Raw genomic sequence first — 26805 nt, forward strand, 5'->3', positions numbered from 1 at the left:
TTTTCTTGGGTCCAACTTTGTGCAGCCCAGCAACTGGAGTCTGACCAGACACGACGACTCGTCCACCTAAAAATGGCTGAAATTAATTAATTAGTGCTCCCGCCATCAACCACCACCCTCCTGGCATTGAGAACAGGTTTTAAAGCCGGTAAAACCTCCGCAACGGCAAAGGCGCGTCCCGCACATGACGGGAGGACAGCCGCGTTTGCCGGGTCCCCCCTCCCCGGCAGTGCCAGCCGTCCGGTGCGGCGGTGGGGCGCCGAGACCCTGGGTGCGGCGGGCAGGGCAGGGCCGGGCAGGGCAGGGCAGGGTAGGGCAAAGCCGCCCCGCCCCGTCCCTCCCCCGGACCGCAAGCGGCGGCACCCCGGGGACGCGGCAGCGGCGGCGGCGGCGGCGCCCCAGCCCGGGCGGCGGCAGCGGAGCCGGGGGAACCTTCCCGCCGGGGATGCGGCTCCCCGGGGGCCGCGCCGCACGCTCCCGCCCTCCGCCCGCCGTCGACCGGGCGCCGCGCGGAGCCTCCGCCTCCGCCTCCCCGCGGCGGTCTCCCCCGCGGCGGGGCCGCCGCCGCCGCCGCCCCGCATGGCCAGAGCGAGCCGGCCGGGGCGCGCCGGCGAGGCCGCGCCGCAGCAGCCCACGGCCCCGGGGGCGCGGGGCGTCGGGCTGAGGGCGGGCGGGCGAGGCCGGCGGCCCCGGGGCGCCGCCGCCAGCCGGGCGGGCGGCCCCGCCGGGGGATGACTCAGAGCCGCGGCCCCTGCAGCGAAGCCGCCGCCCCGCCGGGCTCCGCGCCGCGCCGCCCCATGCCCGCGCTCCCCGCCGGGGGCCGCCCGCCGCCCGCCGCGCCCGCCGCGCCGCGCACCGGATGATGCCCCCGCGGGGGGCGGCGGGGTCCTGCCGCCGGCGGCGCCTGGCGCCCCTCAACGAGGACAACGGGCGGTTCCTGCTGCTGGCCGCCCTCATCGCGGCATACCTGAGCGCCGGCGCCACCGTCTTCTCGGCCCTCGAGAGCCCGTCGGAGGCGGCGGCGCAGCTCCGCTGGAACCGGACCCTCCACAACTTCAGCCGCATCTTCAACATCAGCCTGCCGGAGCTGCGCGCCTTCCTGCGGAGCTACGAGGCGGCCATGGCCGCGGGCATCCGCGTCGACGCCCTGCGGCCCCGCTGGGACTTCCCCGGCGCTTTCTACTTCGTGGGCACCGTTGTCTCCACCATAGGTGAGCGCCGCCCCGACAGCCCCGAGGCGGGAGGCCCGCCCGGGGAGGGTTGCTGCGGCCGCGGCCCTGGGGCGGTCGTTATAGCGACCAAAGTTTGGGGAGAGGCGATGCCGCGTTGCTATGGAAACCGGGCGCCTCGCAGTCGAAGGGGGTACGGCTCCCTGTCCCACCTCAGTCCTCACCCCGGGGAGTCGCAGTCCCGCCGCACACCCCTCCATCCCCTTCCCCCGCGTCCCCCGCTCGTCCCCCGCTCCGCAGCGCTCCGGCTCCGTCTAGGGCCGCCGGACCGCTGACCGTCGCGGCAGCCGGTGCTTTCGGACCGGCCGCGGTGAGAACCCTCTCCCTTCCCCTGCAAACTTTTGCTGCCGGCTGTGCGTTGGCTTGGCTGGGCTTCAGCCGGCTGGAAGGAGCCAGCGGGGCTGCCGGCCCTGCGAGCGGCCCTTCCCCGCTTCTCCCGCCCGCGGCGGGATGCGCCTGACGGGTCGGATCGCTCGTTCCCGGGAGAGGCGGCGCGGCGGGGCGGGCGGGCGGCAGCCGCGGTGCTGAGCGATCAAGGCAGGCTTTCGGCCGCTGAACTCCACCGGGGTGGCGGTTTAACTGCTTGGGAAGTTAGGGTGCATATGGGAATAGAGGCATAAGCCCCACGAAGCCGTATGTCTTCTAGCAGAGCCGTAATGCACATTCTGCCTACGGCGGGCTGCAGTTACTCGTGTTTCTCAGGGGTGTTTGGGAAGAGCAGCACTTGGTGAGCAAACGGTGAGGGGTGTGTGGGGGGGAAATTTATATTTCTTACTCTAAAATTACCATTTTTATGCTAATTGGGTGGGGTTGGTTTTTTTTTCACTCCAAAAGCACCATTAAGAAGTGTCATGTGGGGGATTTGCTTGAAGTAAAGCTGTGGCTGTCTGCAGCTCCCAGAGTATGGCTGGAGAAATCATGTCCCCGTGGAAAGAAGATCTTAAGGTTTTCTCTCTCTCTCTCTGACAGTTTTTTAAGTTTTGTAACAATCTCATCGTCTTGGGGCTTGTGAGCATAAATGTAACACCTCCCCTTTATTAGAGAGGAAGGAACACACAGCTCGTTGTTGTGCTTACAATTCATTAGGTTCAGAATATGTTGTATCAATAGTGAGTAATCTCTGTAATAGAGTCGGGGTGGTGACTACAGCAATGTTCTCAAGTATTGTTGCTTTTTATATTAAATAATTCAGTTAACTTTTCCTTTTCAAGCCTGTTCAATGGTCTAGTCATTAAAACACTGCTTTAATTGTTAGGTTGTCTTCATCACAAGAGCATGTATTTTTTAAGAGATCATTATGACTGACCTGAATGGATGGGAAAAAGAAAAAAGTCAGTATATTAACAAAACCACTCTCTCCTTACACCTGCTATATCAACCAGAAAAATCTTCAGTTGATGTGTAAACACAGATCCTCCCTGTTCCCCTTCTCCTTTCTGTGGTTATTGAAATACAAAGCATCTTGATTTTCATTTGCAAGCATTTGTTTGCATCTCTACTTCATCGCCCAGCCTGAGAAGCGCAGCGGGGTTTTGTGGCAGGCTTGACAGGTGTAAATGGCTGAACCAGGAGCTGTGCAGTACAGCCCAGGGCACCTCTCTTTACAGCCGTTGATGTCTTCATCTCTTCACGTGTGAGATGGAGACTGCAGATTGTTTTTCTTGAGCTAAAACAAAGGTTGGAGCCTGCCAAGCATTCCCCCAAGTAGTGGTACCTTCTCTTGGCCTGTTACCTTCCAGTACTTACTTCTGTATTACTTACAGTACTTTGTGTGAGCTCAACCAGCCTGCTGTAGAGCAAGCTTTTGCTCTGGGTGAACAGATCCAGCAGAAGGCCACTCAAAGTGAGGACTGGGTAGTGCCTTTGCGCAGGGTGAAGGCTGTGGCAGAGCTGCTGTGCTGGGGATGTGAGGTTGTGAGGTTGCATGGTCCCAGCAGGAGCAGTGTCTCCTGGAGTGCTGCCATCCCAGGGCTGTTCCACTGCATCCTGGTAGATGAAGAGGAACTGCTACCCTCACCTCAGCACTTAGTCACCTCTTTAAGCTCCTGCAGCTCCTAAAGAGGCAACAGCAGCTTCCCCAAAAGAAACCTGTGGGCTCGGTTTCTTTCACCACACGGTTGTGTTCAGTTATCAGCAGCTGCATGTGCCCAGCAAAGGTGAGAAAACCCAGCGAATTAACCAGCTGTCCCACTAAAGCCCAAAAGCTGTACTCAGAATGAAGCATGCACAGGGCTTCTCGCTCACAGTCCCAGCATGGGAGACAACACGTGGCAGATACCAACATGTCACCTGGGGGGAGCAGCTCCAGAGCCGTTCTTTCATGGTCCTTTGTTCCCTCCCAGCCAGCTCATTTCTGTACCTGCCTGCCTGGAGCACCTTTGATGCCACTGTCAGCTCACATTCCATGTTACCCTGGTGCAGAGCAGTTCCACTTCCCTTTGTGTCACAGTTCATTGACGAGGAGAGTGCTGTCTTTGCTCTACCTCACCAAGAACTACCAGACATCCAGAGTCAAAACAGCTTGCCTAGCACAACATCTTCATCAGTTACATGTGTCAAAGCAACTTTATTGCTTCAGCTAAACACCCTCCTATTCTTGTGATGCATCAGAAAGCTTTCTTACTCACTGCCTAACAAACGTGAGTAACTCCCAAGGGTAAATCACCCACAGGTTGATCAGCCTCTTAATCTGTAGAGGATTCCAACTTATAGAAAACCTTCTGGGTCTTTTCAAGACTCTCACTCTGCTCTCACTGGTTTTAAGAAGACTACTAAAGCCTTCACCTGTAGGCATCAGAATACAGTCACCCAAGGGACAGGGCTGTAGGTTTTCCTGGGGTTTGTGTAACCTGAACAAGGGGGATGGAGACTCCAGTTCTTCATCCTTCGTGAACACGTGTTAGGTAGAGTCAGGAGACAACAGCTCCATCCACCCTCCTTGAGCAGGGTCTTTGCAGAGCAGGTTCTTCTGTACATCCCTGGCTGCCGTTCTGTGTCTGTCCTAGTTACACAGGGACACAATCCAACCCTCTGCGTGAGAAACCAGTTAGTGGGGACTTTTAGAAGAAGGAGAGTTAAAATGAAATGTTAAGTCTAATCTTAAAGCATTTTCCTGAATAGCCCACAAAGTGAGTGGCTTACCATCCATAAAACACTTCTTTATAGCACTCTGGGCATGAATTTCTTATTGCATTGTTTGTGGTTGAATAATGAAGTGTTGAGTCGATTTTTCATTGGACACGTCTTGATTTTCAGAGATATGTAAGAAAATTCGCTCCTCTCTTTCCTGATTGCATGCTGTCAGTCTACACCATGTATTCAGTCATTATTTGGCACTCCCAGAAGTATCTTCTCACAGGCATTTATTATTATTATTATTATTATGGTTATTATTGTACTGATTTCTTTAAGGATCAGCTAGGTTACATTTATTCTTGATTCATTGTTCTAACTGCCAGTAGCATTTGTTTTTCTCCTTCCTTCCTTCCTTCCTTCCTTCCTTCCTTCCTTCCTTCCTTCCTTCCTTCCTTCCTTCCTTCCTTCCTTCCTTCCTTCCTTCCTTCCTTCCTTCCTTCCTTCCTTCCTTCCTTCCTTCCTTCCTTCCTTCCTTCCTTCCTTCCTTCCTTCCTTCCTTCCTTCCTTCCTTCCTTCCTTCCTTCCTTCCTTCCTTCCTTCCTTCCTTCCTTCCTTCCTTCCTTCCTTCCTTCCTTCCTTCCTTCCTCCCTCCCTCCCTCCCTCCCTCCCTCCCTCCCTCCCTCCCTCCCTCCCTCCCTCCCTCCCTCCCTCCCTCCCTCCCTCCCTCCCTCCCTCCCTCCCTTCCTCCCTTCCTCCCTCCCTTCCTTCCTCCCTTCCTCCTTCCCTTCCCTTCCCTTCCCTTCCCTTCCCTTCCCTTCCCTTCCCTTCCCTTCCCTTCCCTTCCCTTCCCTTCCCTTCCCTTCCCTTCCCTTCCCTTCCCTTCCCTTCCCTTCCCTTCCCTTCCCTTCCCTTCCCTTCCCTTCCCTTCCCTTCCCTTCCCTTCCCTTCCCTTCCCTTCCCTTCCCTTCCCTTCCCTTCCCTTCCCTTCCCTTCCCTTCCCTTCCCTTCCCTTCCCTTCCCTTCCCTTCCCTTCCCCCTTCCCTTCCCTTCCCCCTTCCCTTCCCTTCCCCCTTCCCTTCCCTTCCCCCTTCCCTTCCCTTCCCCCTTCCCTTCCCTTCCCCCTTCCCTTCCCTTCCCCCTTCCCTTCCCTTCCCTTCCCTTCCCTTCCCTTCCCTTCCCTTCCCTTCCCTTCCTTTCCCTTCCTCAAATACAAATCACAACTGGTTCCAAGGACTTTGTTAAAGGCTGGAAGCAAAGCATAACTCAGACCACTTTTCTTCCTGGTGAAATACAACATCATAAATCACAGCCTCCCCTGTGTTCTGGTAGCACAGATTCATTCTGCCTAGCACATAAGGCAACTCTGGGATGCCTGAAGCCCTGGATTTCTGACTCAGTCCATGAGTCTAGACTGCATCCAGATTTTTTTCCTCCCTTAAATGTTAGAATAAACATTAGGTACCTCCTTATTTAAACATACTGAGACATCGACTTGGTACTAAATTTGCGTTTTAGGCTTCTCACATGTAAGTAGGGGTTTCAAAATCCTTTAGAAAATCAAGTGATACAATTGCTTTATATAAGTTCATCCCAAGCAGTACAGATGGGGTCAAAAGAAGTGGTTTAATACATAGAAGTGATTTTTTTCAACTTGCCACCTTACTGTGGATGGATTGTTTTGGGATGAAGCAGGTGTGGGTTATGGGTGCTATGAGAAGATCTGTGTGCAAAGATCTTCCCTTTGTACAACGGTGCAAGGGCTACAGGTGTTTAGGGCACGGTGTATAATGTGGGAGTGGGACTATTGGTCGTTTCCTTATCCCTGAGGTGTCCTGTTGAATGATTAATGTGCGTGTGGACTGACAGCTCCACCCAGAAGGATGGGACCTGCTCTTCTCTGCTCTTATCTCAGAGGGATAAGGCACAGCCCTGTGGTGAGATGGGCTTTGAACCCAACTGAATAAAAGCTGCATAAATAAAGATTGGTACTTTCTACCAGCTAACTATCTCCTGGCAGCTGCCATCTTCTTGCTTAGGATGTCTGCTGGGTTAGACCCTCTTCTCTCAGGGTCTTCTGTAGGGACCCAACGTCATTACTGCCTGTGTTCCACAACCTAGGCACCATAACTACTCACTTCTAAAATCTCTGGCTCTGTGTTGTAGTCTAAAATCTGGAGATCCGGGTGTGCTAAAAGTGAAAATTCAATGGAAGTGATGTGCAAAATGCAGTCAGGCAGCTCACTGAGTGCACGGTCAGATGTTGGACTGCACTGCTCCCTTAGAGCCAAGGAGTGAGCCTGCCCAAGAGCAGGCCCTTCACATGGTAATTTGGTGAGCAATTCCACAAATAAGCAAGTGGGTCTGAAAGCTTTAAGGGGAAAATATATTTGCCCCATCTTCTTTGTTGATGTATTTCAGGATCTGAATTTGAGTTGCAGCTGGGGAAGGCTCTGTCTTTCTGCTCACTGTCTGTATGGCCAACATAAACCAAACTGATCAGCATCAGTGTGATATTTTCACAGGGCCCTGCAATTCTGTGAGATGTGTGCAGGCAGCCTTGCAGAGGGTTCACATTAGGTGGCAGCTGCCTCCAGAGTCGACCTTCTTGGAGGTGTGGGCATAGGCTGGGTACTCCAAGCAGGAAAGTAATATAAATCACAACTTGCCTTCTTGTAGTTGAGAGCAACAACAGGAAGCTTTACTGAGAGTGCATTGAATGGTGACATGAGGTGTCACCACTGGAGGGTCATGATGAAATAGGTCTTATCCTAAATTTGTTGGGTTTTTTTATTCTAGGGGGCAGGAGGGAGGATCCCTGGTACATTTAAATAAAGCCCCTTTAAAAAGAAAAAAGGTTTTCTGTAAATACTGTTTTAATCAGTCTCAGTACCTGCCCTGGTAGGCTTACGCCAGACCTAGAAAGTGAAGCTATTACTGTGCTTCAATCATCCAAACGGAGTGATTTCTACACAACGTATCAGCTCAGATTGCTTCATTTAAGAGTTTTGGAGGTTTCTTAAGTATTAAACCCTACTTATGAAACCGTGTGTTTCACAACGCTAAGACATGTTGGTTTATGGCTGGAGACAAAAAGCCAGGGTGACAAATGTCGTGGTTTTATCCCAGCTGAGAGCCAAGATCCACGCAGCTGCCTGCTCTTTAAAGGAAAAGAGGAGGGGGAGAAGAGTGGGGGGGGGGGTGAGGGAGGGGAAGGGAAAAGGAAGGGGCAAATAACAACCCCAAAACCAAGAAACCAAAAGCCCGTGGGTTGGGATAAGGATAGTTTGCTAAGATAACAGAAAGATACAATGTAACAATGCTAACAGGACTTTAGAGCAAAAAATCTATGAAGCTGTTGATACACAATGCAGTTTCTCACTGAACCCACAGCTCAGGCCGTGCCACCCAGAGCTGTCCTGGAACCCGACCGTCCCCCAAGAACCACGTGTCCTGGAGCCGCCCCTCTTCTTCCTCCCATCATCCCCCCGATATCCTGGGCAGGACGTAATTGGCGTGGAATACTCTCTTTGGCCAGTTTGGTCACCCGACCGTCCCCCCAAAAACTGCGCGTCCTGGAGCCGCCCCTGCTCCTCCTCCCCTCAGCCCCCCTTTATACTGAGCAGGACGTAATTGGCATGGAATACTCTCTTTGGCCTGTTTGGGTCACCTGTCCTGGCTTCGTCCCCTCCTTTCTCATTAATAGAGAAATACGAAGAGCTGAGAAAGTCCTTGACTGTCTGACAGCAACTAAAAACCATCAGGGTGTTATCAGCACTGCTTTCATTTTAACTCTCAAACACAGCATTCCATCCGCTGCTACAGAAGAAGTTAACCCCATCCTGACCGAAACCAGGACATTATCCACACCTTATTCCGTACCATTTACATCATGACCGATTCCAACCATTTCTTTTGGGTACAACCAGTTTCTTGTTTCAGACACACATATATGTATGTGCACATGTATACACACACACGTGCGTACAGGTATTATTCCGTTAGTCTGTGGACCATTCCTCTGAGTTTGTTGAGTAAATGAACATTTAGTCCGTGATTTTCAGGCTCCATTCGTCGTAACAGTCTCTCATGGTGTCAGTATGTGCCATTGGATCGTTGCATGCTGCATCTCGGGCTCTCGACCGGTACACCTGACATGGTCCATGCTCATAGTCTGTGAATCAAAGATGTTCATTTTCAAAGGGAAAGGACCCATCAGTGAACAGGGCATATCGCTTCTCATTCTCTGGCAGTTTGTTGTAAGGTGGGGCTTCTTCAGCGCATGTCACCTCCTCATCCTCTGGTGACATCCCAATATCTTTGCCTTCTGGCCAGTCTGTGATCACTTTCACGATTCCTGGGCGATTAGGGTTTCCTATTCGAGCCCGTTGAGTAATTAGTGCAACCCACTTGTTCCAGGTAGCATCAGTGGCATGGTGTGCAGAAGGGACCTTCCCTTTGAACATCCCGCCCAGCACCGGCAGTCGGGGTGCCAGGAGGAGCTGGGCTTCAGTTCCAATCACTTCTGAAGCGGCTCGAACCCCTTCATAGGCAGCCAGTATTTCCTTTTCTGTTGGAGTATAATTGGCCTCAGAGCCTTTGTAGGCCCAACTCCAAAACCCCAGTGGTTGACCTCGAGTCTCCCCTTGTGCTTTCTGCCAGAGACTCCAGGTAGGGCCATTTTCCCCGGCTGCAGTGTAAAGCACATTTTTAACATCTGTCCCTGTCCGGACAGGCCCAAGGGCCACTGCATGGACTGTCTCGCGTTTGATCTGCTCAAAGGCTTGTTGCTGCTCAGGGCCCCATTGGAAATCATTCTTCTTCCGAGTCACGTGGTAGAGTGGGCTCACAATGAGACTGTCGTTTGGGACATGCATTCGCCAGAAACCTGTAACACCTAAGAAAGCTTGTGTTTCCTATTTGTTGCTTGGTGGAGACATAGCTGCTATTTTATTGATAATGTCCATTGGGATCTGACGACGCCCATCATGCCACTTTATTCCTAAAAACTGGATTTCTTGCATAGGCCCCTTGACTTTACTTTGTTTTATAGCAAGACCAGCTTCTAGAAGGGTTTGAATTATCCTTTTTCCTTTCTCAAATACTTCCTCTGCTGTATTCCCCCATACAATGATGTCATCAATATACTGCAGGTGCTCTGGGGCTTCACCCTTTTCCAGTGTAGTCTGGATTAGTCCATGGCAGATGGTGGGGCTGTGTTTCCACCCCTGGGGCAGATGATTCCATGTGTATTGGATGCCCCTCCAGGTGAAAGCAAACTGTGGCCTGCACTCTGGTGCCAGTGGTATTGAGAAGAAAGCATTTGTAATGTCAATTGTGGCGTACCACTTAGCTGCCTTTGATTCCAGTTCATACTGCAGTTCCAGCATGTCCGGTACAGCAGCACTCATACCTGGAGTGACTTCATTTAAGCCACGATAATCCACTGTCAGCCTCCACTCTCCATCAGACTTCCGCACTGGCCATATGGGACTGTTAAGGGGTGAGCGGGTTTGGCTGATCACTCCTTGACTCTCCAGTTGATGAATCAGCATATGGATGGGGATCAGGGAATCTTGGTTAGTACGGTATTGTCTCCTGTGCACTGTCGTTGTAGCAATTGGCACTTGCTGTTCTTCGACTTTCAACAACCCCACAACAGAAGGATCCTCTGAGAGTCCAGGCAAGTCACGCAATTGTTCAGTTTCTTCTGTCTCCAAAGCAGCTATTCCAAAAGCCCACCAGTACCCTTTTGGGTCTTTAAAATACCCTCTACGGAGATAATCTATACCTAAAATGCATGGAGCTTCTGGGCCAGTCACAATGGGGTGTTTCTCCCAGTCCTTCCCAGTTAAGCTCACTTCAGCCTCTAACACAGTCAATTGTTGGGATCCCCCTGGCACTCCGGAAATGCTGACAGGTTCTGTCCCAACATGATTCGATGGCATTATCGTACGCTGAGCACCAGTATCCACCAGAGCCTTGTACTCTTGTGGGTCTGACGTGCCAGGCCATTGGATCCACACAGTCCAATAAACACGGTTATCCCTCTCCTCCACCTGGCTGGAGGCAGGGCCCCTCTATTGTTGCTGATTGTATTTGCTGTTCACTGGTGCAGCGTTCTTCCTGGCAGAATCTCGTTGTGCACTTGTTTTACCTTGCAGCTCATTTACTCGTGCTTGAAGGGCTGAGGTGGGCTGCATACCCCACTTACTCATGTCCTCACCATGGTCACGCAAGTAAAACCACAGCGTGTCTCATGGTGCATACCTTCTGTATCCTCCCTTTTGGGATGATGGACGCTTTCTCCCAATAGCTGCAACATCACTCCATACGGGTTGGGAGTTGGACACATTGTTGTCAAGTCGTTTGACCAGTTTCTCTACCGCTGCGATGACAGAGAGGGAAACAATGTCCTGATATTTCCGGAGTCGGCAGGACACCTCATATACAGTTGGCGGATCTGTATCACTCCAGTCCATTGCTGCCAGTGAATTGGTGTGCCCTGCTGGTGCACTTTGCACAACCTGACGCCACATATCTGGGGTGCATAGGACTTCATCAGGATCAGAGGGAAGCTGTGAGTTGTCCAGTTCATAATAAATTATCTCCCGCACAGCTAATTCTCTCAGGTGCTGGATAACTGCCTCTATGCTGTTACACTTGGGTGATTGACATGTAATATATTCCTTTATGGGATACCTTTCCTTCACACTTGACAGTAGTTGCCTCCAGAGGCTGAGGCTTTCTGGCTTTTTCCCAATTGCCTTGTCAGTGCCTCCTTCCCTAGCTAATTCCAGACTATTGGCCTCTTGATCCCAGCATCGGAGCAACCAAGTGATGATGTGCTCACTTGGGTGGCGACTGAAATCTTTCTGAACCTCACGCAGCTCACTCAGGGTCAGGGATCGTGTGACAACCTCTGGTTCTGCCTCATCCTGACATGCTCGAGATGGCCCCGATTCATCATCATCGTCATCATCCTTCACTACGCGAACTGATTTCTTTGTGTGTTTCCTCTTTTGTACGGGAGCAACAGACACTGGTGTGGGGTGGTTTTTTGAGTTATCGGCAGTATCTGCTGTAGGGGCAGCAGTAGCTGCAGCATCGGTTGGAAAGGTTGCAATAGCCACATTTCCAGTCACAGCGGTTGCAGTTGCCACAGTGCTAGTCATGGGAGTTGCAGTAGCCACAGTGCTAGTCACAGTGGTTACAGTAGCTGCAGTGCCAGTCATAGGGGTTGCAGCAGCTACAGTCTCTGCTGGTCTGTTTTCCTTCCTTTCCCTCTGACAGTGCTGACAGTACTGACAGTGCTGCCTGCTATCAAGCAGTGTTTGGTGAATAGTGGCCAGGGCCCAGCACAGTGCAGTAAGGTGTCCATCTTTGGGAAACTTACAGCAATTTCTTTTCAGATATACAGCCACTTTATCAGGGTCCTGTAACTGTTCAGGGGTGAAACTCCAAACCATCGGGCGTGAGAAAGTGCCTAGGTAGTTGCCCATACTCTGCCACATGCCCCGCCACTCGTGATTATCTGGCCTCGCAGAAAACTCTTGAGTGGTATTCATAAACCTTTGCTTCATATTTAACAAAAACTGAACCATTTGCACCAAACCTAAAAACAGCAAAATGCTAGTTTGAATATCCCAGGGGTATTGGAAATTTTCAAAAACTGTTACCAGAGCTGTTGTATTTAGCCCAAAGGAAAAGAAAGCAGCGTAGATATTTCTTTCTGTACTCCCACCATACCAGCTGCCATTATTAACCCCTCCCTGTCCAAAGAATAGACAGGGCAGCCAAATCTCATACAAATACCAGCACAAGTTCATGATCATCGATATCACTGTATCATAGACTGTTGTCATAAAGTACACCAAAAGGAGGTACAAGAACGAAAACAGGAGCCGCAGCCCCGAGATGGTAAAAAATCCTGTCAGGATTGCACACAGCACACAGTGGTTTTGCTGCCACAGCTGTGAGCACAGCCTTGTGAATAAATGCCAGAGCATCGTGACCAGAGACTGCTTAAACCAAAGTGCTTATCACAACTTTGTCTTAATTACAATCGGGTTAGAGTCAGATCTACCGTTATCCCAACCTTTCGGGCCCCACGTTGGGTGCCAAAAAGACTGTCGTGGTTTCACCCCGGCTGAGAGCCGAGATCCACGCAGCTGGCTGCTCCTTAAAGGAAAAGAGCAGGGAAAAGGGAAGGGGGGGTGACAGGCAAGGGAAGGGAAAAGGAAGGGGCAAATAACCCCAAAACCAAGAAACTAAGAGGCCCGTGGGTTGGGATAAGGATAGTTTACTAAGATAACAGAAAGATACAATATAACCATGCTAGCAGGACTTTAGAGCAAAAATCTATGAAGCTGTTGATACACAATACAGTTTCTCACCGAACCCACAACTCAGGACGTGCCACCCAGAGCCGTCCCGGAACCCAACCGTCCCCCAAGAACCGCGCGTCCCAGAGCTGCCCCTCTTCTTCCTCCCATCATCCTCCCGATATCCTGGGCAGGACGTAATAGGCGTGGATTACTCTCTTTGACCAGTTGGGTCACCTGTCCTGGCTTCGCCCCTCTTTCTCATGAAGAGCTGAGAAAGTCCTTGACTGTCTGACAGCAACTAGAAACATCAGGGTGTTATCAGCACTACTCCCATTTTAACTCTCAAACACAGCATTCCATCCGCTGCTACAAATGAAGTTAACTCCATCCTGACCAAAACCAGGACGCTCACTTTGACTGAACAGTGATCTTTGTAAGCATCGTGTCTTGCTTTTCTGCAGACTTTAATTGCTCTTCATTGTGGAGAAAAGAGGGAAATTAGTCAGTAATATGATCCAGCAGTGTGCCTAGGTGTCCAGGAAGGCCAATGGCATCCTGGCTTGTATCAGCAACAGCGTGGCCAGGAAGTCTGGGAGGTGATTGTGCCCCTGTACTCAGCATTGATGAGGCCACACCTCAAGTGCTGGGTCCAGTTCTGGGCTCCTCACCATAAGAAGGACATTGAGGCCCTGGAGTGAGTCCAGAGAAGGGCAACCAGGCTGGGGAAGGGGCTGGAGAGCAAATCATGTGAGGAGCAGCTGAGGGAGCTGGGCATGTTTAGCCTGGAGAAGAGGAGGCTGAGGGGAGACCTTATCACTGCCTACAACTACCTGAAAGGAGGGTGTAGAGAGGTAGGAGATGGTCTCTTCAGCCAGGTGACAGGAGATAGGACAGGGGGAAATGGCACTGAGCTGTGCCAGGGCAGGGTCAGATTAGATGTTAGGAAAAGAAAGAGTCACTGAAAGAGTTGTCAGGGCCTGGAACAGGCTGCCCAGGGAGGGGGTTGAGTCACCATCCCTGGGTATGTTTAACAGACAGGTAGATGAGGTACTTAGGGATGTGGTTTAGTATAGGACAGGAACAGTTGGACTCAATGATCTTAAAGGTCTTTTCCAACCTTGTGATTCTGTGAAACAGGATAGATTTGTTGGCAATTAACTTCATGCAATGATATCCACTCCTGGTGTTGTGCTGGAAAATACAATGTCCTTTATTTTAATGAGTGTGGTATTACCTTATCTTTGCAGCTGTTGGAGTCAATGAGAATTTTACTTCTTGCTATAGTAGCTGCAGGCTCAGAGCAACAGGAACCCAACATGGAACATTTTGTCTGCTATTTTTATTACAAAGACAGACTAATATTACTGGAAACATAACCCTGATCCCCATGAGCCTTGCTTACCTTTATCAAAAGAGACAGTTTTCATAGTGTATCAGCACCAAGTGTGAATCTGAGTGCAGTTTGGGAGAAGATGGGTAAAGAGAAAGATGAGGGTTCATGCTGGGGAACATTTGAAATGTGAAAGTCCTCCTGAGCATGATAAATCTTAGAAGTGATAATCAGACCTTTTGTGAACACACTTCAGTAACAAACAGAATTATAAAGAAGTAGAGCAAAAATTAAATCTAATTGTGTTAGATGAGGCAAAGCATTAGCAGCCTTTCCAAGTAATTAAAGCTTTGGAGTGGAATAAGATAAGAAATTGAACAGTTTGATGTTAACATACAGGATTACTTCTGTGGGTGAGGCACTGCTATTGCTCATGTTTAAAAATCCATAGCGAGCACTCCTTACTCATTGATGGAAAAAGCAGCAATACCTTGATAACAGTTGTAGCTCTGCAGTGATTTCTCAATGAACTTTAAACTTTCTGAGCTTGTACTGCTGAGATTCTTCCCTTTCAGAGATGATAGGACAAATGTCCACATACATTCTCAAGCCTTAAGCAGGGAAATTTAATCATGGCAGAAACAAGAATTAGGGGAAATTTGCCCATGTGAGAACTGGGTATGGAACTAACTCAGTAAATTCCAATTAAAAACAATCCCCAACATACACAATCCTTTCATTTATTTATTAGTGAATATTCTGTCATCTCTTTCCTCAGACTGAATATTGTGAAGGTAATAGATTTATCTCCTGAGGATAAATAACAAAATACAGTGTCACTCATGCTTAATGTATATGGAGTCAAGTCTGCTTTAACAGCCCCCCCAGCTTTTGGGGTGGAAAGTGACTTGAGGTGTGAAGGTCTTAAATCGAAAGGGTTTAATGGGGGTGGAAGAAGCAGCTGTGTGATAAAATGTTTTATCCATTTACAAAAACCACTTTGGGACCAGGAAAATCTCAGATAAAATCAGAAGCTTCAAATGATCTTGATGAAGTAGTGAAGTTGTTCACATCAATTAATTTAAAAATAGTCAAGGGAAATGCATACTAAGGGAGGAAGAGTTAACTGCAGAAATAGAAAGTGAGAGCTGGTTAGTCAGCAGTCCTGTCACCCTGTATTTCTATTTCAGTTACTTAAAATCAGGTCTTTGTATCTTCATGAAGGAAGTAGAAGAGCTGCCCAAGCTAGAAGAATCTGAAGAGTTTTGCTGGTTTGCTTTTAGCTGGAACTTTTTGAAATCAGGGACTCATGAAGGCGTATCTAGGCCATTAAAAGTTGAGGTAGATTGATCTGGTTTTTTTTTTTTCATTAATTTGTAACTGTAGAAGTTTGCACAGAAATTTGAAAGAAAAGTGGCCAAACAGTGTGAAAAGATTTTGCTCTGTTGGTTCAGGTTCTTTTTGTCCTCCAGGTCTATCCTTCTAGGCTGATTCCTTGTAAAGCAGAAGAGCTAAGACAGCTATCAAGCAATAGATCTTCTTTGAATACCAGTACAAACACCAGTAGCAAAAAAACATACACTGTGAAGCTGTTGTTTAATCGAGGCAGAAGATAAGCCTGTGATTTAACCACTTGACAGCCTTTCCCATCCCTAAGGCTTAGAAAGCTCAGGAGCAACATTGAGTTTTCTCAGACTTCTGGTGTGGGGAAAATAGGTCATACGCCCAAAATCCCTTCTGAAATTCAGATAACGCTGTTTCTTATCCTGAAAGCAGAAGTGTCATGAGAGGTACTGGCAGTACATGTGTGAGTATTCTCTTGAATCCCAAAATGCCTCAAGAATATTAACAAAATCTGGATGTCAATTCTTTTTACCTTACAGCTCAGCCAAAAAAATCCCTGGGGTCTACCTGGACATCTGAAATGGCAACTGTGAGTTTCAATAAACAGCAGAAGTGAGTGTGGATGCTAATGTTTGAAACAGTCCATTCGAAATGACAGGGCAGAAGCTTTTTTCTGTTAGGGTGTTGCTTAGATACACAATCATCTGCACAAAAAATATCCGCAAAAACATAGGAAAATAAGAGTGGAAGCAGCTTAAGGTTGTGAGAGAAATCATCTTCTGAAACAGTGTTCACCTGGAATCCTATGTTCAGCCACATGAAGACTGTAGGAAGGTCAGATGGGGTAGCAGTGGATGGCTTCTGATATTGGACACGTCTCCAGAGAGAGAAGGAGCTGGTTGGTCACTCTTGGGGTCAGTGAGCTGTGCCTTCATGTATAACCCTGGTTTCTGAGGTGAACTTTGTGTATTTCTTGGTTATTGGGCTTTTGTTTTCTGCAGATTTTTGGAGACCATTACTCTGTACTCAGGAATGTTTCCTCTGGCTGATAGCATCTCAGAAGCCTCAGTGTTGTAGCTGAGGTTTGGCAGTGCAGTAAGCCAAGGCAGATGCCTCTGCACACAAACTCAAATATGAGCAAGGGCTTGGTGCAGCCCCGATGGCTGTTAAGGCAGGATTTTAAAGACCATTTGCCTTCAGTGCAAGGAAGCATTTTTCCACAGTATCATAACAACTGAGGAGCATGTAGACTATATTTTCCGATTATTTACAAACATCACCACTATTTCAGAACCCAAAATGGTTTTCACCCAACAATTAGGATAAGGAAAGAAAGAAACCCAAAGATAGAACTCCCCATTATGAGGTATGGAGACAGGCACAAGAAGCAGCTCTGGACTAGCTTAGATTGATTCACAAGGAGACAGGCTGCAACCAGAAGAAAGAGCATCCTGCTTTCATCCGCTTTTTCTGTAAGTTTTCCTTTGTGAAGTGGTTTAGCACTAACTTGGCCAACAATAACTTGTACCTTTTTCTGGTTTAACAAGCTCCTGGAGCCCCCAAGCTGTGCCCAGGGGCAGAGTCACTGACAGAACCAGGGGGGCTGTATTATCGTCTTGCTTAAAATTTGCCCTAGGCAGGTAAGGTGAAATGAAGAAAATAGTTTCAGTCTTGATATTTATACTATAAAGCAGACCCCGTCCCCAAGAATTTAGCAGAGAAAAAGATGATATTATTTGTAAGAGCAGTAAAACCTGAAGCATTGGAAGAAAGTTTCCTGATGAACTATATTTTAATAGAGAAGGAAGATTGTCACGCCATAGGACATCTCCCACCTCTTTACAGTCATGAGTCAGCAAGAATAATGCCAGCTCGTAGGTCCTGACCTTTCTTTTTCTCTGTGCAGTTTGAATTCACACTCCTCTGATTTTCATCCTCCTTTGAGCTTCATTCTCCATCATTTCGTTTTAGGAGAGGGCCTCTGTCCCTCGTTAGAAAGTATGCTCACTTTTAATACCGTTGACCATAATCCTTGCCAAAGGTTTTGAGCCTCAAGCCTGCGATGCTCCCCATGTGTTCCCTCAGCTTAGCAAGACCTTGGGCCAGAGCTGGGGCTCAGCTGGCGATGCTGGTGGCTTGGCACGAGTCAGTCTGCATTCGCTCGTCCAAGGTGTGTACAGGCACAGCCAGCCCCAGCCACCGATCCGTAAAGCTGATTTAGAGACGCTTCTGCTCCTTCCTGGGCTTCGTTCTGCACCAAGGCAGCTTGGCCAGACCACATACCAGACTCCTTCTATATTTATTGGGCTGTGTCTTTGTGATAACTGGCGTTTAATAGCGAGCAAGTTTACTTAGTCTTGGGTATTGGCTTGTTTACTTAGTCTTGGGTACGCGCTGTGTTCTCCTGCTGTACACAGAGAGGGCAACACGCGCTGCAGCTCAGAAAAAAGCTTGCCTACTTCAGCTGAGTGAATAGAGCAGAAGTGCTGCTGCTGCTGGGGAAGCCGAAGCCCCGGCGTTTCTTATTTTAAGGGTCATTTATCACTCAAATTTACAAAAGTTAGGCCACTTGAGCTGATAAATGTGCCTGCTTGAGTACTCACTAGAAACTGGAGATCTTTCTTGGAAAGCTCAACTAGAAGGTTTCAGCACAGAAAAACACACTTGGGAAACCTCCTGCAAGGAGGAGAAGGCAACCGTACCAGAGCAGTGAGGTTTTGAGGAGGTTATTCCTCTCTCCCTTTCTGGGGGACCTTTGGGGGTACGCCTAATGCCTTAGACCACTGTCAAGGTGGTAACGCTTGAGGTTTCTGAGAAGGAACTTTCATCCTCTGAGGTCCAGCATATTCTTCACCCTAAATACATTATTCCAGCTCTTTCACTCAGGTTACCTTATCCATAGGGCATGGTGTCCTCTCCTCACCTGTCCACTGATGTGCCCAGGTATCAGCTGCACACGGCAGCACCTACATGGGCAATACCCTCCGCCTGGGGTCAGGCTTCCTTTTCCATCTTTAGGGGATTTCACAATACAGAGGTTTCCTTGCAGCTTCTTAGCCCCTGGCCATCTGATCTGTCCCCTTCCTAACACAGGAGACCCTTCACCACCACCTCACCTCAAAAAAATCCATTTCCAGAGCAACTTGAGTCCCCTCTACAGCCCCAGGATCACAGCCACCAGCGCCTCTGGTTACCTCCTGCCCCTCTCCATCACGCTCCACCCCACTGTGGGTGCCTCCTGCCCCATCCCCACAGGGCAGCCCCTCATGGCATCCTGCTGCTCTGCAGGAATGCCCATGGAAGTGCAAACCCCTTGCCCATGAGCAGAAATCACAGATTGCCAGAGCTGGTTGGGATTCCCAGCATCCCTGTCCTGACAGAGCTGCCCTGCTACCTCCCAGCCCTGGGCACAAGGCACTCCTGCCCAGTCCTGTCTCTGGTCCTCACAAGAGTCACTGTTTGGCATAGTTCAGGTTCATCTTTGTCATTTGCCTCTACTGAAAAATATCAGTACCTCTGGGTCTCTTAATACTCTTCACATGCCCAGAGTAACTGACAGCTATTTGATAACTTTATCTTTGAGTTATTTATTGTCAGGGTTGCCAGTTTAGTATCTTTTTTTTTTTTCAAGGAAGGATAGGTTATTTTAGGCTGGCAATTCTATTAACTCTTTTAAAAACCAATGGGCTTTAAAGAATAATGAAAATGTGGCCATGACCTGTGGTTTAAATCACAGCCAGCAGAGAAACACTGAGGGTGATTGATTCTGGCGTTCACTGATGTTGTGCATAGCAGCAGCACTTTGGATAACCAATAACCTGATCACAGTTGTCTGTAAACAGAATAAAATTGGTACCATGGAAAGCCTTTAATAATTGCCTGCAGCTCCTTGAAACTCTTTAATGTTCAATTAATCATCTCCTGCCTCTACTCTGCACAGCGTGGCTTCTTTTGAGTAGCAGTTGTCTTAAACACCTGACTAATATTTCACCAGTGGAGATGTAACAAGGAGCAACATCAATGACCTGGGTGGTTTTTAACTACATTCATTGAATTTGCCATGATGTTCCTTCAGGTCACAGAGTAAATTGGGCATCTCTTCCTGCAGTTCCTGGTGAATTGGGTGCATGTATGCACGTTTTTCTGTACTGAACAGTCACAGGAGGTAGGGGGAAAAAAGGCCTGGTTCAGCCTACCCTGGTTCACAATGCAAATTTATAGGACCTCTGACCACCTATTTATCATAGGCTTTGGGGACAACAAGTCCATGCCAAAAGAATGTTACTAAAGTTCTAAAAAGTTAGGAAGTGCAGGAAACAGCCTGCTTATTCAACTTGAAGTGGCATGTATATTATAAAGGATTGGATGGATGGATCCATACACCTGGATGGATGGATAGATAGATAGATAGATAGATAGATAGATAGATAGAGGGAGTCAGTCCTTAGTTGCATAGTCAGTATTTTTTCCAAGAGTTGTCTCCAGTACATGGCTCACTGAGAACTGCAAGGTTTGACCAGCCCTAAAAACTGCAGTAGTTGCTGTTTCTCATGTCTTCCAACTTGGCATGGGTCGAACATAAAGTGTCTCAATGCATCACGCAGTGCTGGGCAGACTGCTACTGTTAAGGAGTAGCAGCAATGTAGATGGGATCAAATGTGATTGTCCAGCAATGTTGATATTAAAGGTTCTGCCAAGTGAAAAGCTCTAAAAAAATTGCTCCTTGATCCTGGGGAGGGGGTATTTTAATGAAGTAGGGAAAGTAAGTTTTTCATTTGTAGTTTGAAAATGCAAAGCCAGGTGGAAGAGCACTGCCTCATAGTATTCTCACTCCCTGGGTAAAAGCCGGATGCAGCAGAAGGTTTCTATCTGTGGCGGTTTTGTTGGCTCTGAGCTGTGACCCTGTATCCAAGGCAACTGTTTCTGGATGTTAGGTGGTTAGGAGCTATAGCATTAATAAGAGGTAGTTGTGAAATATACAGGTATGACTCTTATCAGGGGCAATAATGATGAAATGTTAATGGCTAGAAAAGGGGTTGAAGGGAGCAGCAGAACCCAAATGCGGAATTTTAGTCTCAAAATTCAGAATATGATAGTGTCTCCCTTGATGTTAATGTTAACACAGGTTAATCAAAAAAATCCTGACAAATACTGTGGAAAGCCATGAACTAAAGCAAGTGTAGAACAGACATGAAACAAATTCGGTTGCTCTTAGTTTAGCTGCCTGTGTTCTGCCATCCAAATCTTTCTGGGACCAGCCCTCTAGGAGCTTGGTCTTTACGCTGCAAGAACTTCTTTCCTCTGGAAGTAGCATTCTGGTTGTAGCAGGGCTTTTTTGTTTATTTCTGAGTAATCATTTGTCCGAAAAGTTATATTCAACACTTCTCATTTCTTTTGATTCCTTTAAATGCAACTGCATTGCTAGGAGGTGATAGAGATGACACTGCTCTCATCATTGAAGTGCTGTTACACTCTGCTTGGTTGTTCTGACTTGCTCTGTGAGCTGAGTCCTGTGGCCAGACACCTCTGTAAGAATAACTGAGGACCTAGATGAAAAAGCAGGGGCACACGATGCCATGGTAAAGGCTGGAAGATTTTCTTGTGTTGAGGTTTCAAGGTCACCAAAATTTTCTTCCTCCTCTGGTTAAATATATCTTTACTGGAAAACTGCCAAACCCTTTAATCATAGAATCACAGAATCACAGAATGGTCTGGGTTGGAAGGGACCCCCAAGGATCAGAGAGTTTCAACCCCCCTGCCACAGGCAGGGACACCAACCTCCAGGCCTGGATCTACACAAGGGTGCCTAGGGCCCCATCCAACCTGGCCTTGAACAACTCCAGGGATGGGTCATCCACCACCTCTCTGGGCAGCCTGTTCCAGCACCTCACCACTCTTTCTGTAAAGAACCTCCCCCTAATATCTCATCTAAATCTTCCCACCTTCAGCTTCAGTCCTTTCCCCCTTGTCCTGCCATTGTCTGCCCTTTTAAAAAGCTGATTCCCCTCCTGTTTCTCTGCTCCCTTGAGGGACTGGAAGGCTGCAATGAGGTCCCCCCACAGCCTTCTCTTCTCTAAGCTGAACAAGCCCAGCTCCCTCAGCCTCTCTTCGTGGGGGAGTCTCTCCAGCCCTCTGATCATCTTCGTGGCCTCCTCTGAACCCTCTCCAACAGTTCCACAACTTTCTTGTATTGGGGGCCCCAGATCTGGACACAGTACTCCAGATTGGGCCTCACAAGGGCAGAGTATCTGAAAATACAGTAGGGTGAGCTAGTCACCAAAGCAACTAGCCTGAGGTAAGCCTGAGGCAAGAGCTCACAGGTACTGAAGCCACTATTCTCTCTTGTTTTCTGGCCCATAAGAAAATAGGCAAAAGAAAAGAAAGGAAGAACAATGGAAGAGCATCAGAAGGCGTGTAAGTCTTCACAGATTTGTCCAGTTGCAATACCACTGGAATCCGTCACCAGCCTGAGTAAATTGAAAGTCCGGATGAGCAGAATAGTAAGAGAGGCTGCTGAAGGATAAGCATTACCTTAGTGGTTTTGACTCAGCTCTGCTAATTCCGTTTGGGGAGAAGAAACATCAACCAGCTGAAATTTATGCTGCCGTAGAGCTTGTATCTGCAGTGGTGTGTCACACTGGGGCAGAATTGGCATGAGGAAGGTTGAAATACTGTGTCTGAGCCACACAAAGTCAATGCCAAGGTACCCATACAATGGGGCCGTGAAAAATGCGAAGCGCTGCTGTGCTTCTTGCCTTGTACTGTCTCGGAAGCACAGACAGTTCTGGATTAATTCATTTCACCCAGGCGTATGATGTACTTAGCCTTGAGCAGGGGCTGAGCTCAGACATGGTGTACAGAGCACACCAGGACTAACCCCTCATGATTCAGGTGGTGCCAAAGGGACACACACAGCTAGCGAGGCAAGACCCTGTACAAAGAGTACCTGAGCACACTTCTACCTGTTTGCTGTTAACCTGAAGTCACAATGTCTACCTGCTCTTATTTTTTTTACCTGTTTTATGTAAGCCAGCACTCTTCTTGTTGTGGTGGGTCCTTTCACCTTGCATAGCTACATACTGAGTTTCGATAACGTGCTTTGGATAATTGAGCTTAAATGAATTGCATGTGGAACTGTTGGAGAGGGTTCAGAGGAGGCGACGAAGATGATCAGAGGGCTGGAGCACCTCCCCCATGAAGAGAGGCTGAGGGAGCTGGGCTTGTTCAGCTTAGAGAAGAGAAGGCTGTGGGGGGACCTCATTGCAGCCTTCCAGTCCCTGAAGGGAGCAGAGAAACAGGAGGGGAATCAGCTTTTTAAAAGGGCAGACAATGGCAGGACAAGGGGGAATGGACTAAAGCTAAAGGAAGGAAGGTTTAGATTAGATATTAGGGGGAAGTTCTTTACAGAGAGAGTGGTGAGGTGCTGAACAGGCTGCCCAGAGAGGTGGTGGATACCCCATCCCTGGAGGTGTTCAAGGCCAGATTGGATGGGGCCCTGAGCAGCCTTGTGTAGATCCAGGCCTGGAGGTTGGTGTCCCTGCCTGTGGCAGGGGGGTTGGAACTCTATGATCCTTGGTGTCCCTTCCAACCCAGACCATTCTGTGACTCTGAAAAATACCAAACTTCACAGTCTCTCATGAATGGTTACCAGAAGAATACTAAAAAGCTTCAGCACATTTACAACTTGATCCAAACTGTCACTATTTTTTTTTTTTAATTAATAAATGTGTCTAGCCATATGTGTGACAATAAACCCGTTTATTTTGCTGGTGGTGTTCGCGTGCTTGCTGTGAAGCACATGTTTAAATGCTTTGCTGACAAGGCACGGGTGAACAGATGCCTTCTTCATAATGAGCTGGCCGGGTATCCCTAGCTGGCAACCACAGCAGGCTCCTTGGCTTCTTCTGGGGACCAGACACTAGTGGATATTCATCATCAAATGAGAAGGCTCCTGCGAGCAGCCAGCCCGACCCAGATAACAGCTTCGCCCATGCAGAGGAGGAGGAACTGAGAGGAGGAGCTTCCCATTCCGCCCCCGTGTTAAGCCTGGGACCCCAAGGCAGGCTTTGTGAGATCTGCTCAAAGGGGGTCTTTTAGCACAACAAAATGCAGAGACTGTTGGTCCAGACAGCGGAGTCTTAACGATCCCTTTGGTAATTCACTGTCTTTTACTGAACAGACTGTTTCCGCTGTGAAGATACTGATGATGCAGTGCAGTCTGAATTGCTCTCACACAGCTGTTTCCAAGCAGGCCAAATCTGGTGTGGAAGCAGGGCCCCTCATTCCTCATGCACCTTGGTGTCATTGACAAGAGACTTCCAGGTTTACCTGTCGTGAGCATTTACATTACATCAACAAATGCAAAATTCTGTATCAAGGGAAGCACAGAGGCAGCATCAGTAAATCACTCCAAAAACTACAACCATTACAAAAAGAAATGAGTACTTTTCAAGCTGCAATCTCAATTCATTATACATGGGGAATGTTTTCCTGTTGCTGTTTAAAAGTGTGCCCTGATAATAAATGGGATTTAATGATTTAATTGTCCTTGATGCTAAAAATAACTCCTTTTGGGTTTTGGTGAGCTTTCATTGATGGGATCTGATGTTGCTATTTACCTTCCTGAATATGTTGCTTGCTCAGCATTTTCATGCAAGGATAAGGTAAAGAAATTTCGGCATGTGGATTTTTCACAAACCATTAATTTAGATTAGGAGTGATTATTTATTAATAGAACATGAGCGGTCACCCCAATCCCATCAGTACGCTTTTTAACTAAACCACCGTGCATTTTTACATGTAAGAACAGCAGAACAAGGGATATACCTACAAAATCAAGTTTCCTGAGGCAATATGAGAAATATACGTAATTTTTTTTCGTAAAATAACTGATATCAGCAAATAACATGGTGCAGACTTACTGTATTTATTTATATGCAAATTTAAGATTACTTTTGCAGTTATTTTAAGCATCTATAGCTGTAAGGCATTACTACTTCCATGTTGTGTATATGAGTTATGTCAAAAGATGAGTCTCGTAAAGAAGAGGTGAATTAATAATAATGCTGCTGGATCTTTCCAGAATTTTTCTTTCCTGATTTTTCTGTGTAACTGCATGGCAGGGGTTTTCTCTGCTGTAATTTCCAGTCTGTAAGATCATAGTGCTCCTGGTCTGCCAGGAGGCTTTGCAATGAGGGGTGTCTCATCAGTGACTTAAAATGGGGCCACGGCTTTTCCTTCCTTCTGTGATTCTGTCAGGTGGGACGGTCACAGTTGGGATTTGGTTGAGACTTTAAAGCACTGTTTTTTTTAAAGCAATGTTTGATCTTTGAGAGGTGGGTTGTTGGGGTTGGTTTTTTGTTATACAAGCTGAAAACTTCCATCTCCTCAGCAGGAGTGGAATTATCAGCCCTCAATAACAGTAGTGTTATGCCGGGTTACAGCTTGTCAGTGCAGAGCTTGAACTTACCATCAGGCCATGCTGGCTCTCATGCATGGGAGCAGGGAGACGACCTCTTAACCTTGTCTCATCTCAAGCTAGTTTGCACTCAGGAATGCTTCCACACGCATTTACAGGGTGGTTTTTCTCTGTTAATACCATCTTCCATCTCTGTGAGGATGACTTGTTCATTCTGGAGTTTTGTTCATCTTGTTGAGTTTTCTGGTGCCACCTTCATCTTTCCAAAACTCAGTTTCACGTTGGCTTAAGCTGACCTAGAGATAGTGCTCCTCCTGTTGTCCAGAGAGATGGGACCTTTGTTAAGTTACGTACACCCTGAGTTTACGCATGAAAAACTGTATCGTTAACATTACTCCTTTATCTCCACACCTTAGGTTTTGGGATGACCACACCAGCAACCGTGGCTGGAAAAGTATTCCTCATCATTTATGGCCTTTTTGGGTGTGCTGGGACTATCCTTTTCTTCAACCTCTTCTTGGAGCGCATTATCTCTCTCCTGGCGTTTATCATGAAGGCGTGCCACGAGAGGCAGCTGCGGAGAAGTGGTCTCCTACCTCCCAACTTCCGGAGGGGGCCAGCGATGTCAGGGGTGGGCAGCCTCGTGGGGTGGAAGCCGTCCGTTTATCACGTGATGCTGATTCTGGGAATCTTTGCTATTACCCTTTCCTGCTGCGCCTCTGCAATGTACACAGCAGTGGAAGGGTGGAACTACGTTGACTCCTTGTACTATTGCTTTGTCACCTTCAGCACCATCGGCTTTGGAGATTTGGTAAGCAGCCAAAACGCTGCGTACCAAAATCAGGGATTATACAGATTTGGAAACTTCATATTTATATTAATGGGGGTATGTTGCATATACTCTCTTTTTAATGTCATCTCAATCGTAATCAAGCAAGTTTTGAACTGGGTGTTGAAAAAATTTGAATGCAGATGTTGCCCAAAGTGCCATAAATCAAGTGCCCGCCTTGGCCGTCGCAACGCCATCACCCCAGGAGCCCGCCTGCGTCGACATAACATCTCCATGGATGCTGATGGACAGTACGACAGTGACACTGAGGGGAGGAGGCTCTCTGGAGAGATGATCTCCATGAGGGAGCTCACGGCATCAAATAAAGTCTCCCTGGCCATTTTGCAGAAGCAGCTGTCCGAGACAGCCAACGGATACCCAAGAAACGTTTGTATCAATACGAGACAGAACGGCTTCTCTGCAGGGGTGGGTGCTCTAGCCATCATGAACAACCGCTTGGCAGAAACAAGTGATTCTAGGTAGAGCTTTTGGAATTCCTTTTGTTTCTTTAATAAAAGGGTGATTAGGGTGGAATTATCACTGTAAAATACTGGGAAGTTTTAAATTCAGAGACAGCCTTGGTATTCATTGGGTGTTTCAGCATTTTAGTTTCTGGGGGTTTTGTAAGTCTTCTCGAATATGCAGTAACATCTTTACTGTAATGTTATCATTTTCCCCAAAGGGGTTTGTTTTGGGGGTATTTTTGGAAGAGGCTTGGATGTCTTTGATGCAGAATTTGATGCAATTCTAGAAGGACGGAATGTATGGTTATGATGGTGTCAAAATTGACATGTTTATCTTCAGAACATAGCCTGAACCCAAGCTCTGGGTTAAAAAATCCATAAAACGGGCAAGTTTGGCTCCAGATTCAAACTTAGGGTTTGAATAAGGTGCATTGAAGTCTGGATTTGGCCCTGAACTTTGTATTCTATGCTCTTCAGCAATTCCTTGTAGCAGGGCTGTATATAACATACACGTACGTGACAGCAGTTACACCAGCTTTAGGGTGACTGCGCTTCACTTGACTAATCCTACTGACATCATCGGTAGAGGATCAGATGGGCTGAATTCTCCTGACTGTGAATGTTGGGGTTTAGCCAGCCTTGTCTGAAACACTACCTGCTACCTAAGTCTTTAACAAGTCCGGGGATTATCAAAACCCATGTTAAAATGTGCAAAACTGTCCTGCCTGTGTAATTACCTGAAAGAGGCACGTGTCAGCCTTGGTACTGACTTTATTTAATGCCAGAGAAGCC

At 48.0% G+C, this 26805-nt stretch overlaps 1 protein-coding gene across 1 annotated transcript; it reads left to right on the forward strand.

Moving 5' to 3' along the window:
- Positions 1–859: 859 nt before the first annotated feature.
- KCNK12 (potassium two pore domain channel subfamily K member 12) lies at positions 860–26032 on the forward strand (the record flags this gene model as incomplete). The annotated part of the gene is made up of 2 exons (XM_084261379.1): positions 860–1211; positions 25137–26032. 2 exons carry the CDS (start codon positions 860–862, stop codon positions 26030–26032), a joined length of 1248 nt encoding a protein of 415 aa, XP_084117505.1.
- Positions 26033–26805: the final 773 nt, after the last annotated feature.

This window comes from Gallinula chloropus (genome assembly GCF_964237585.1).
Source record: "Gallinula chloropus genome assembly, chromosome: 3".
In the NCBI taxonomy this organism is placed as follows: domain Eukaryota; kingdom Metazoa; phylum Chordata; class Aves; order Gruiformes; family Rallidae; genus Gallinula; species Gallinula chloropus.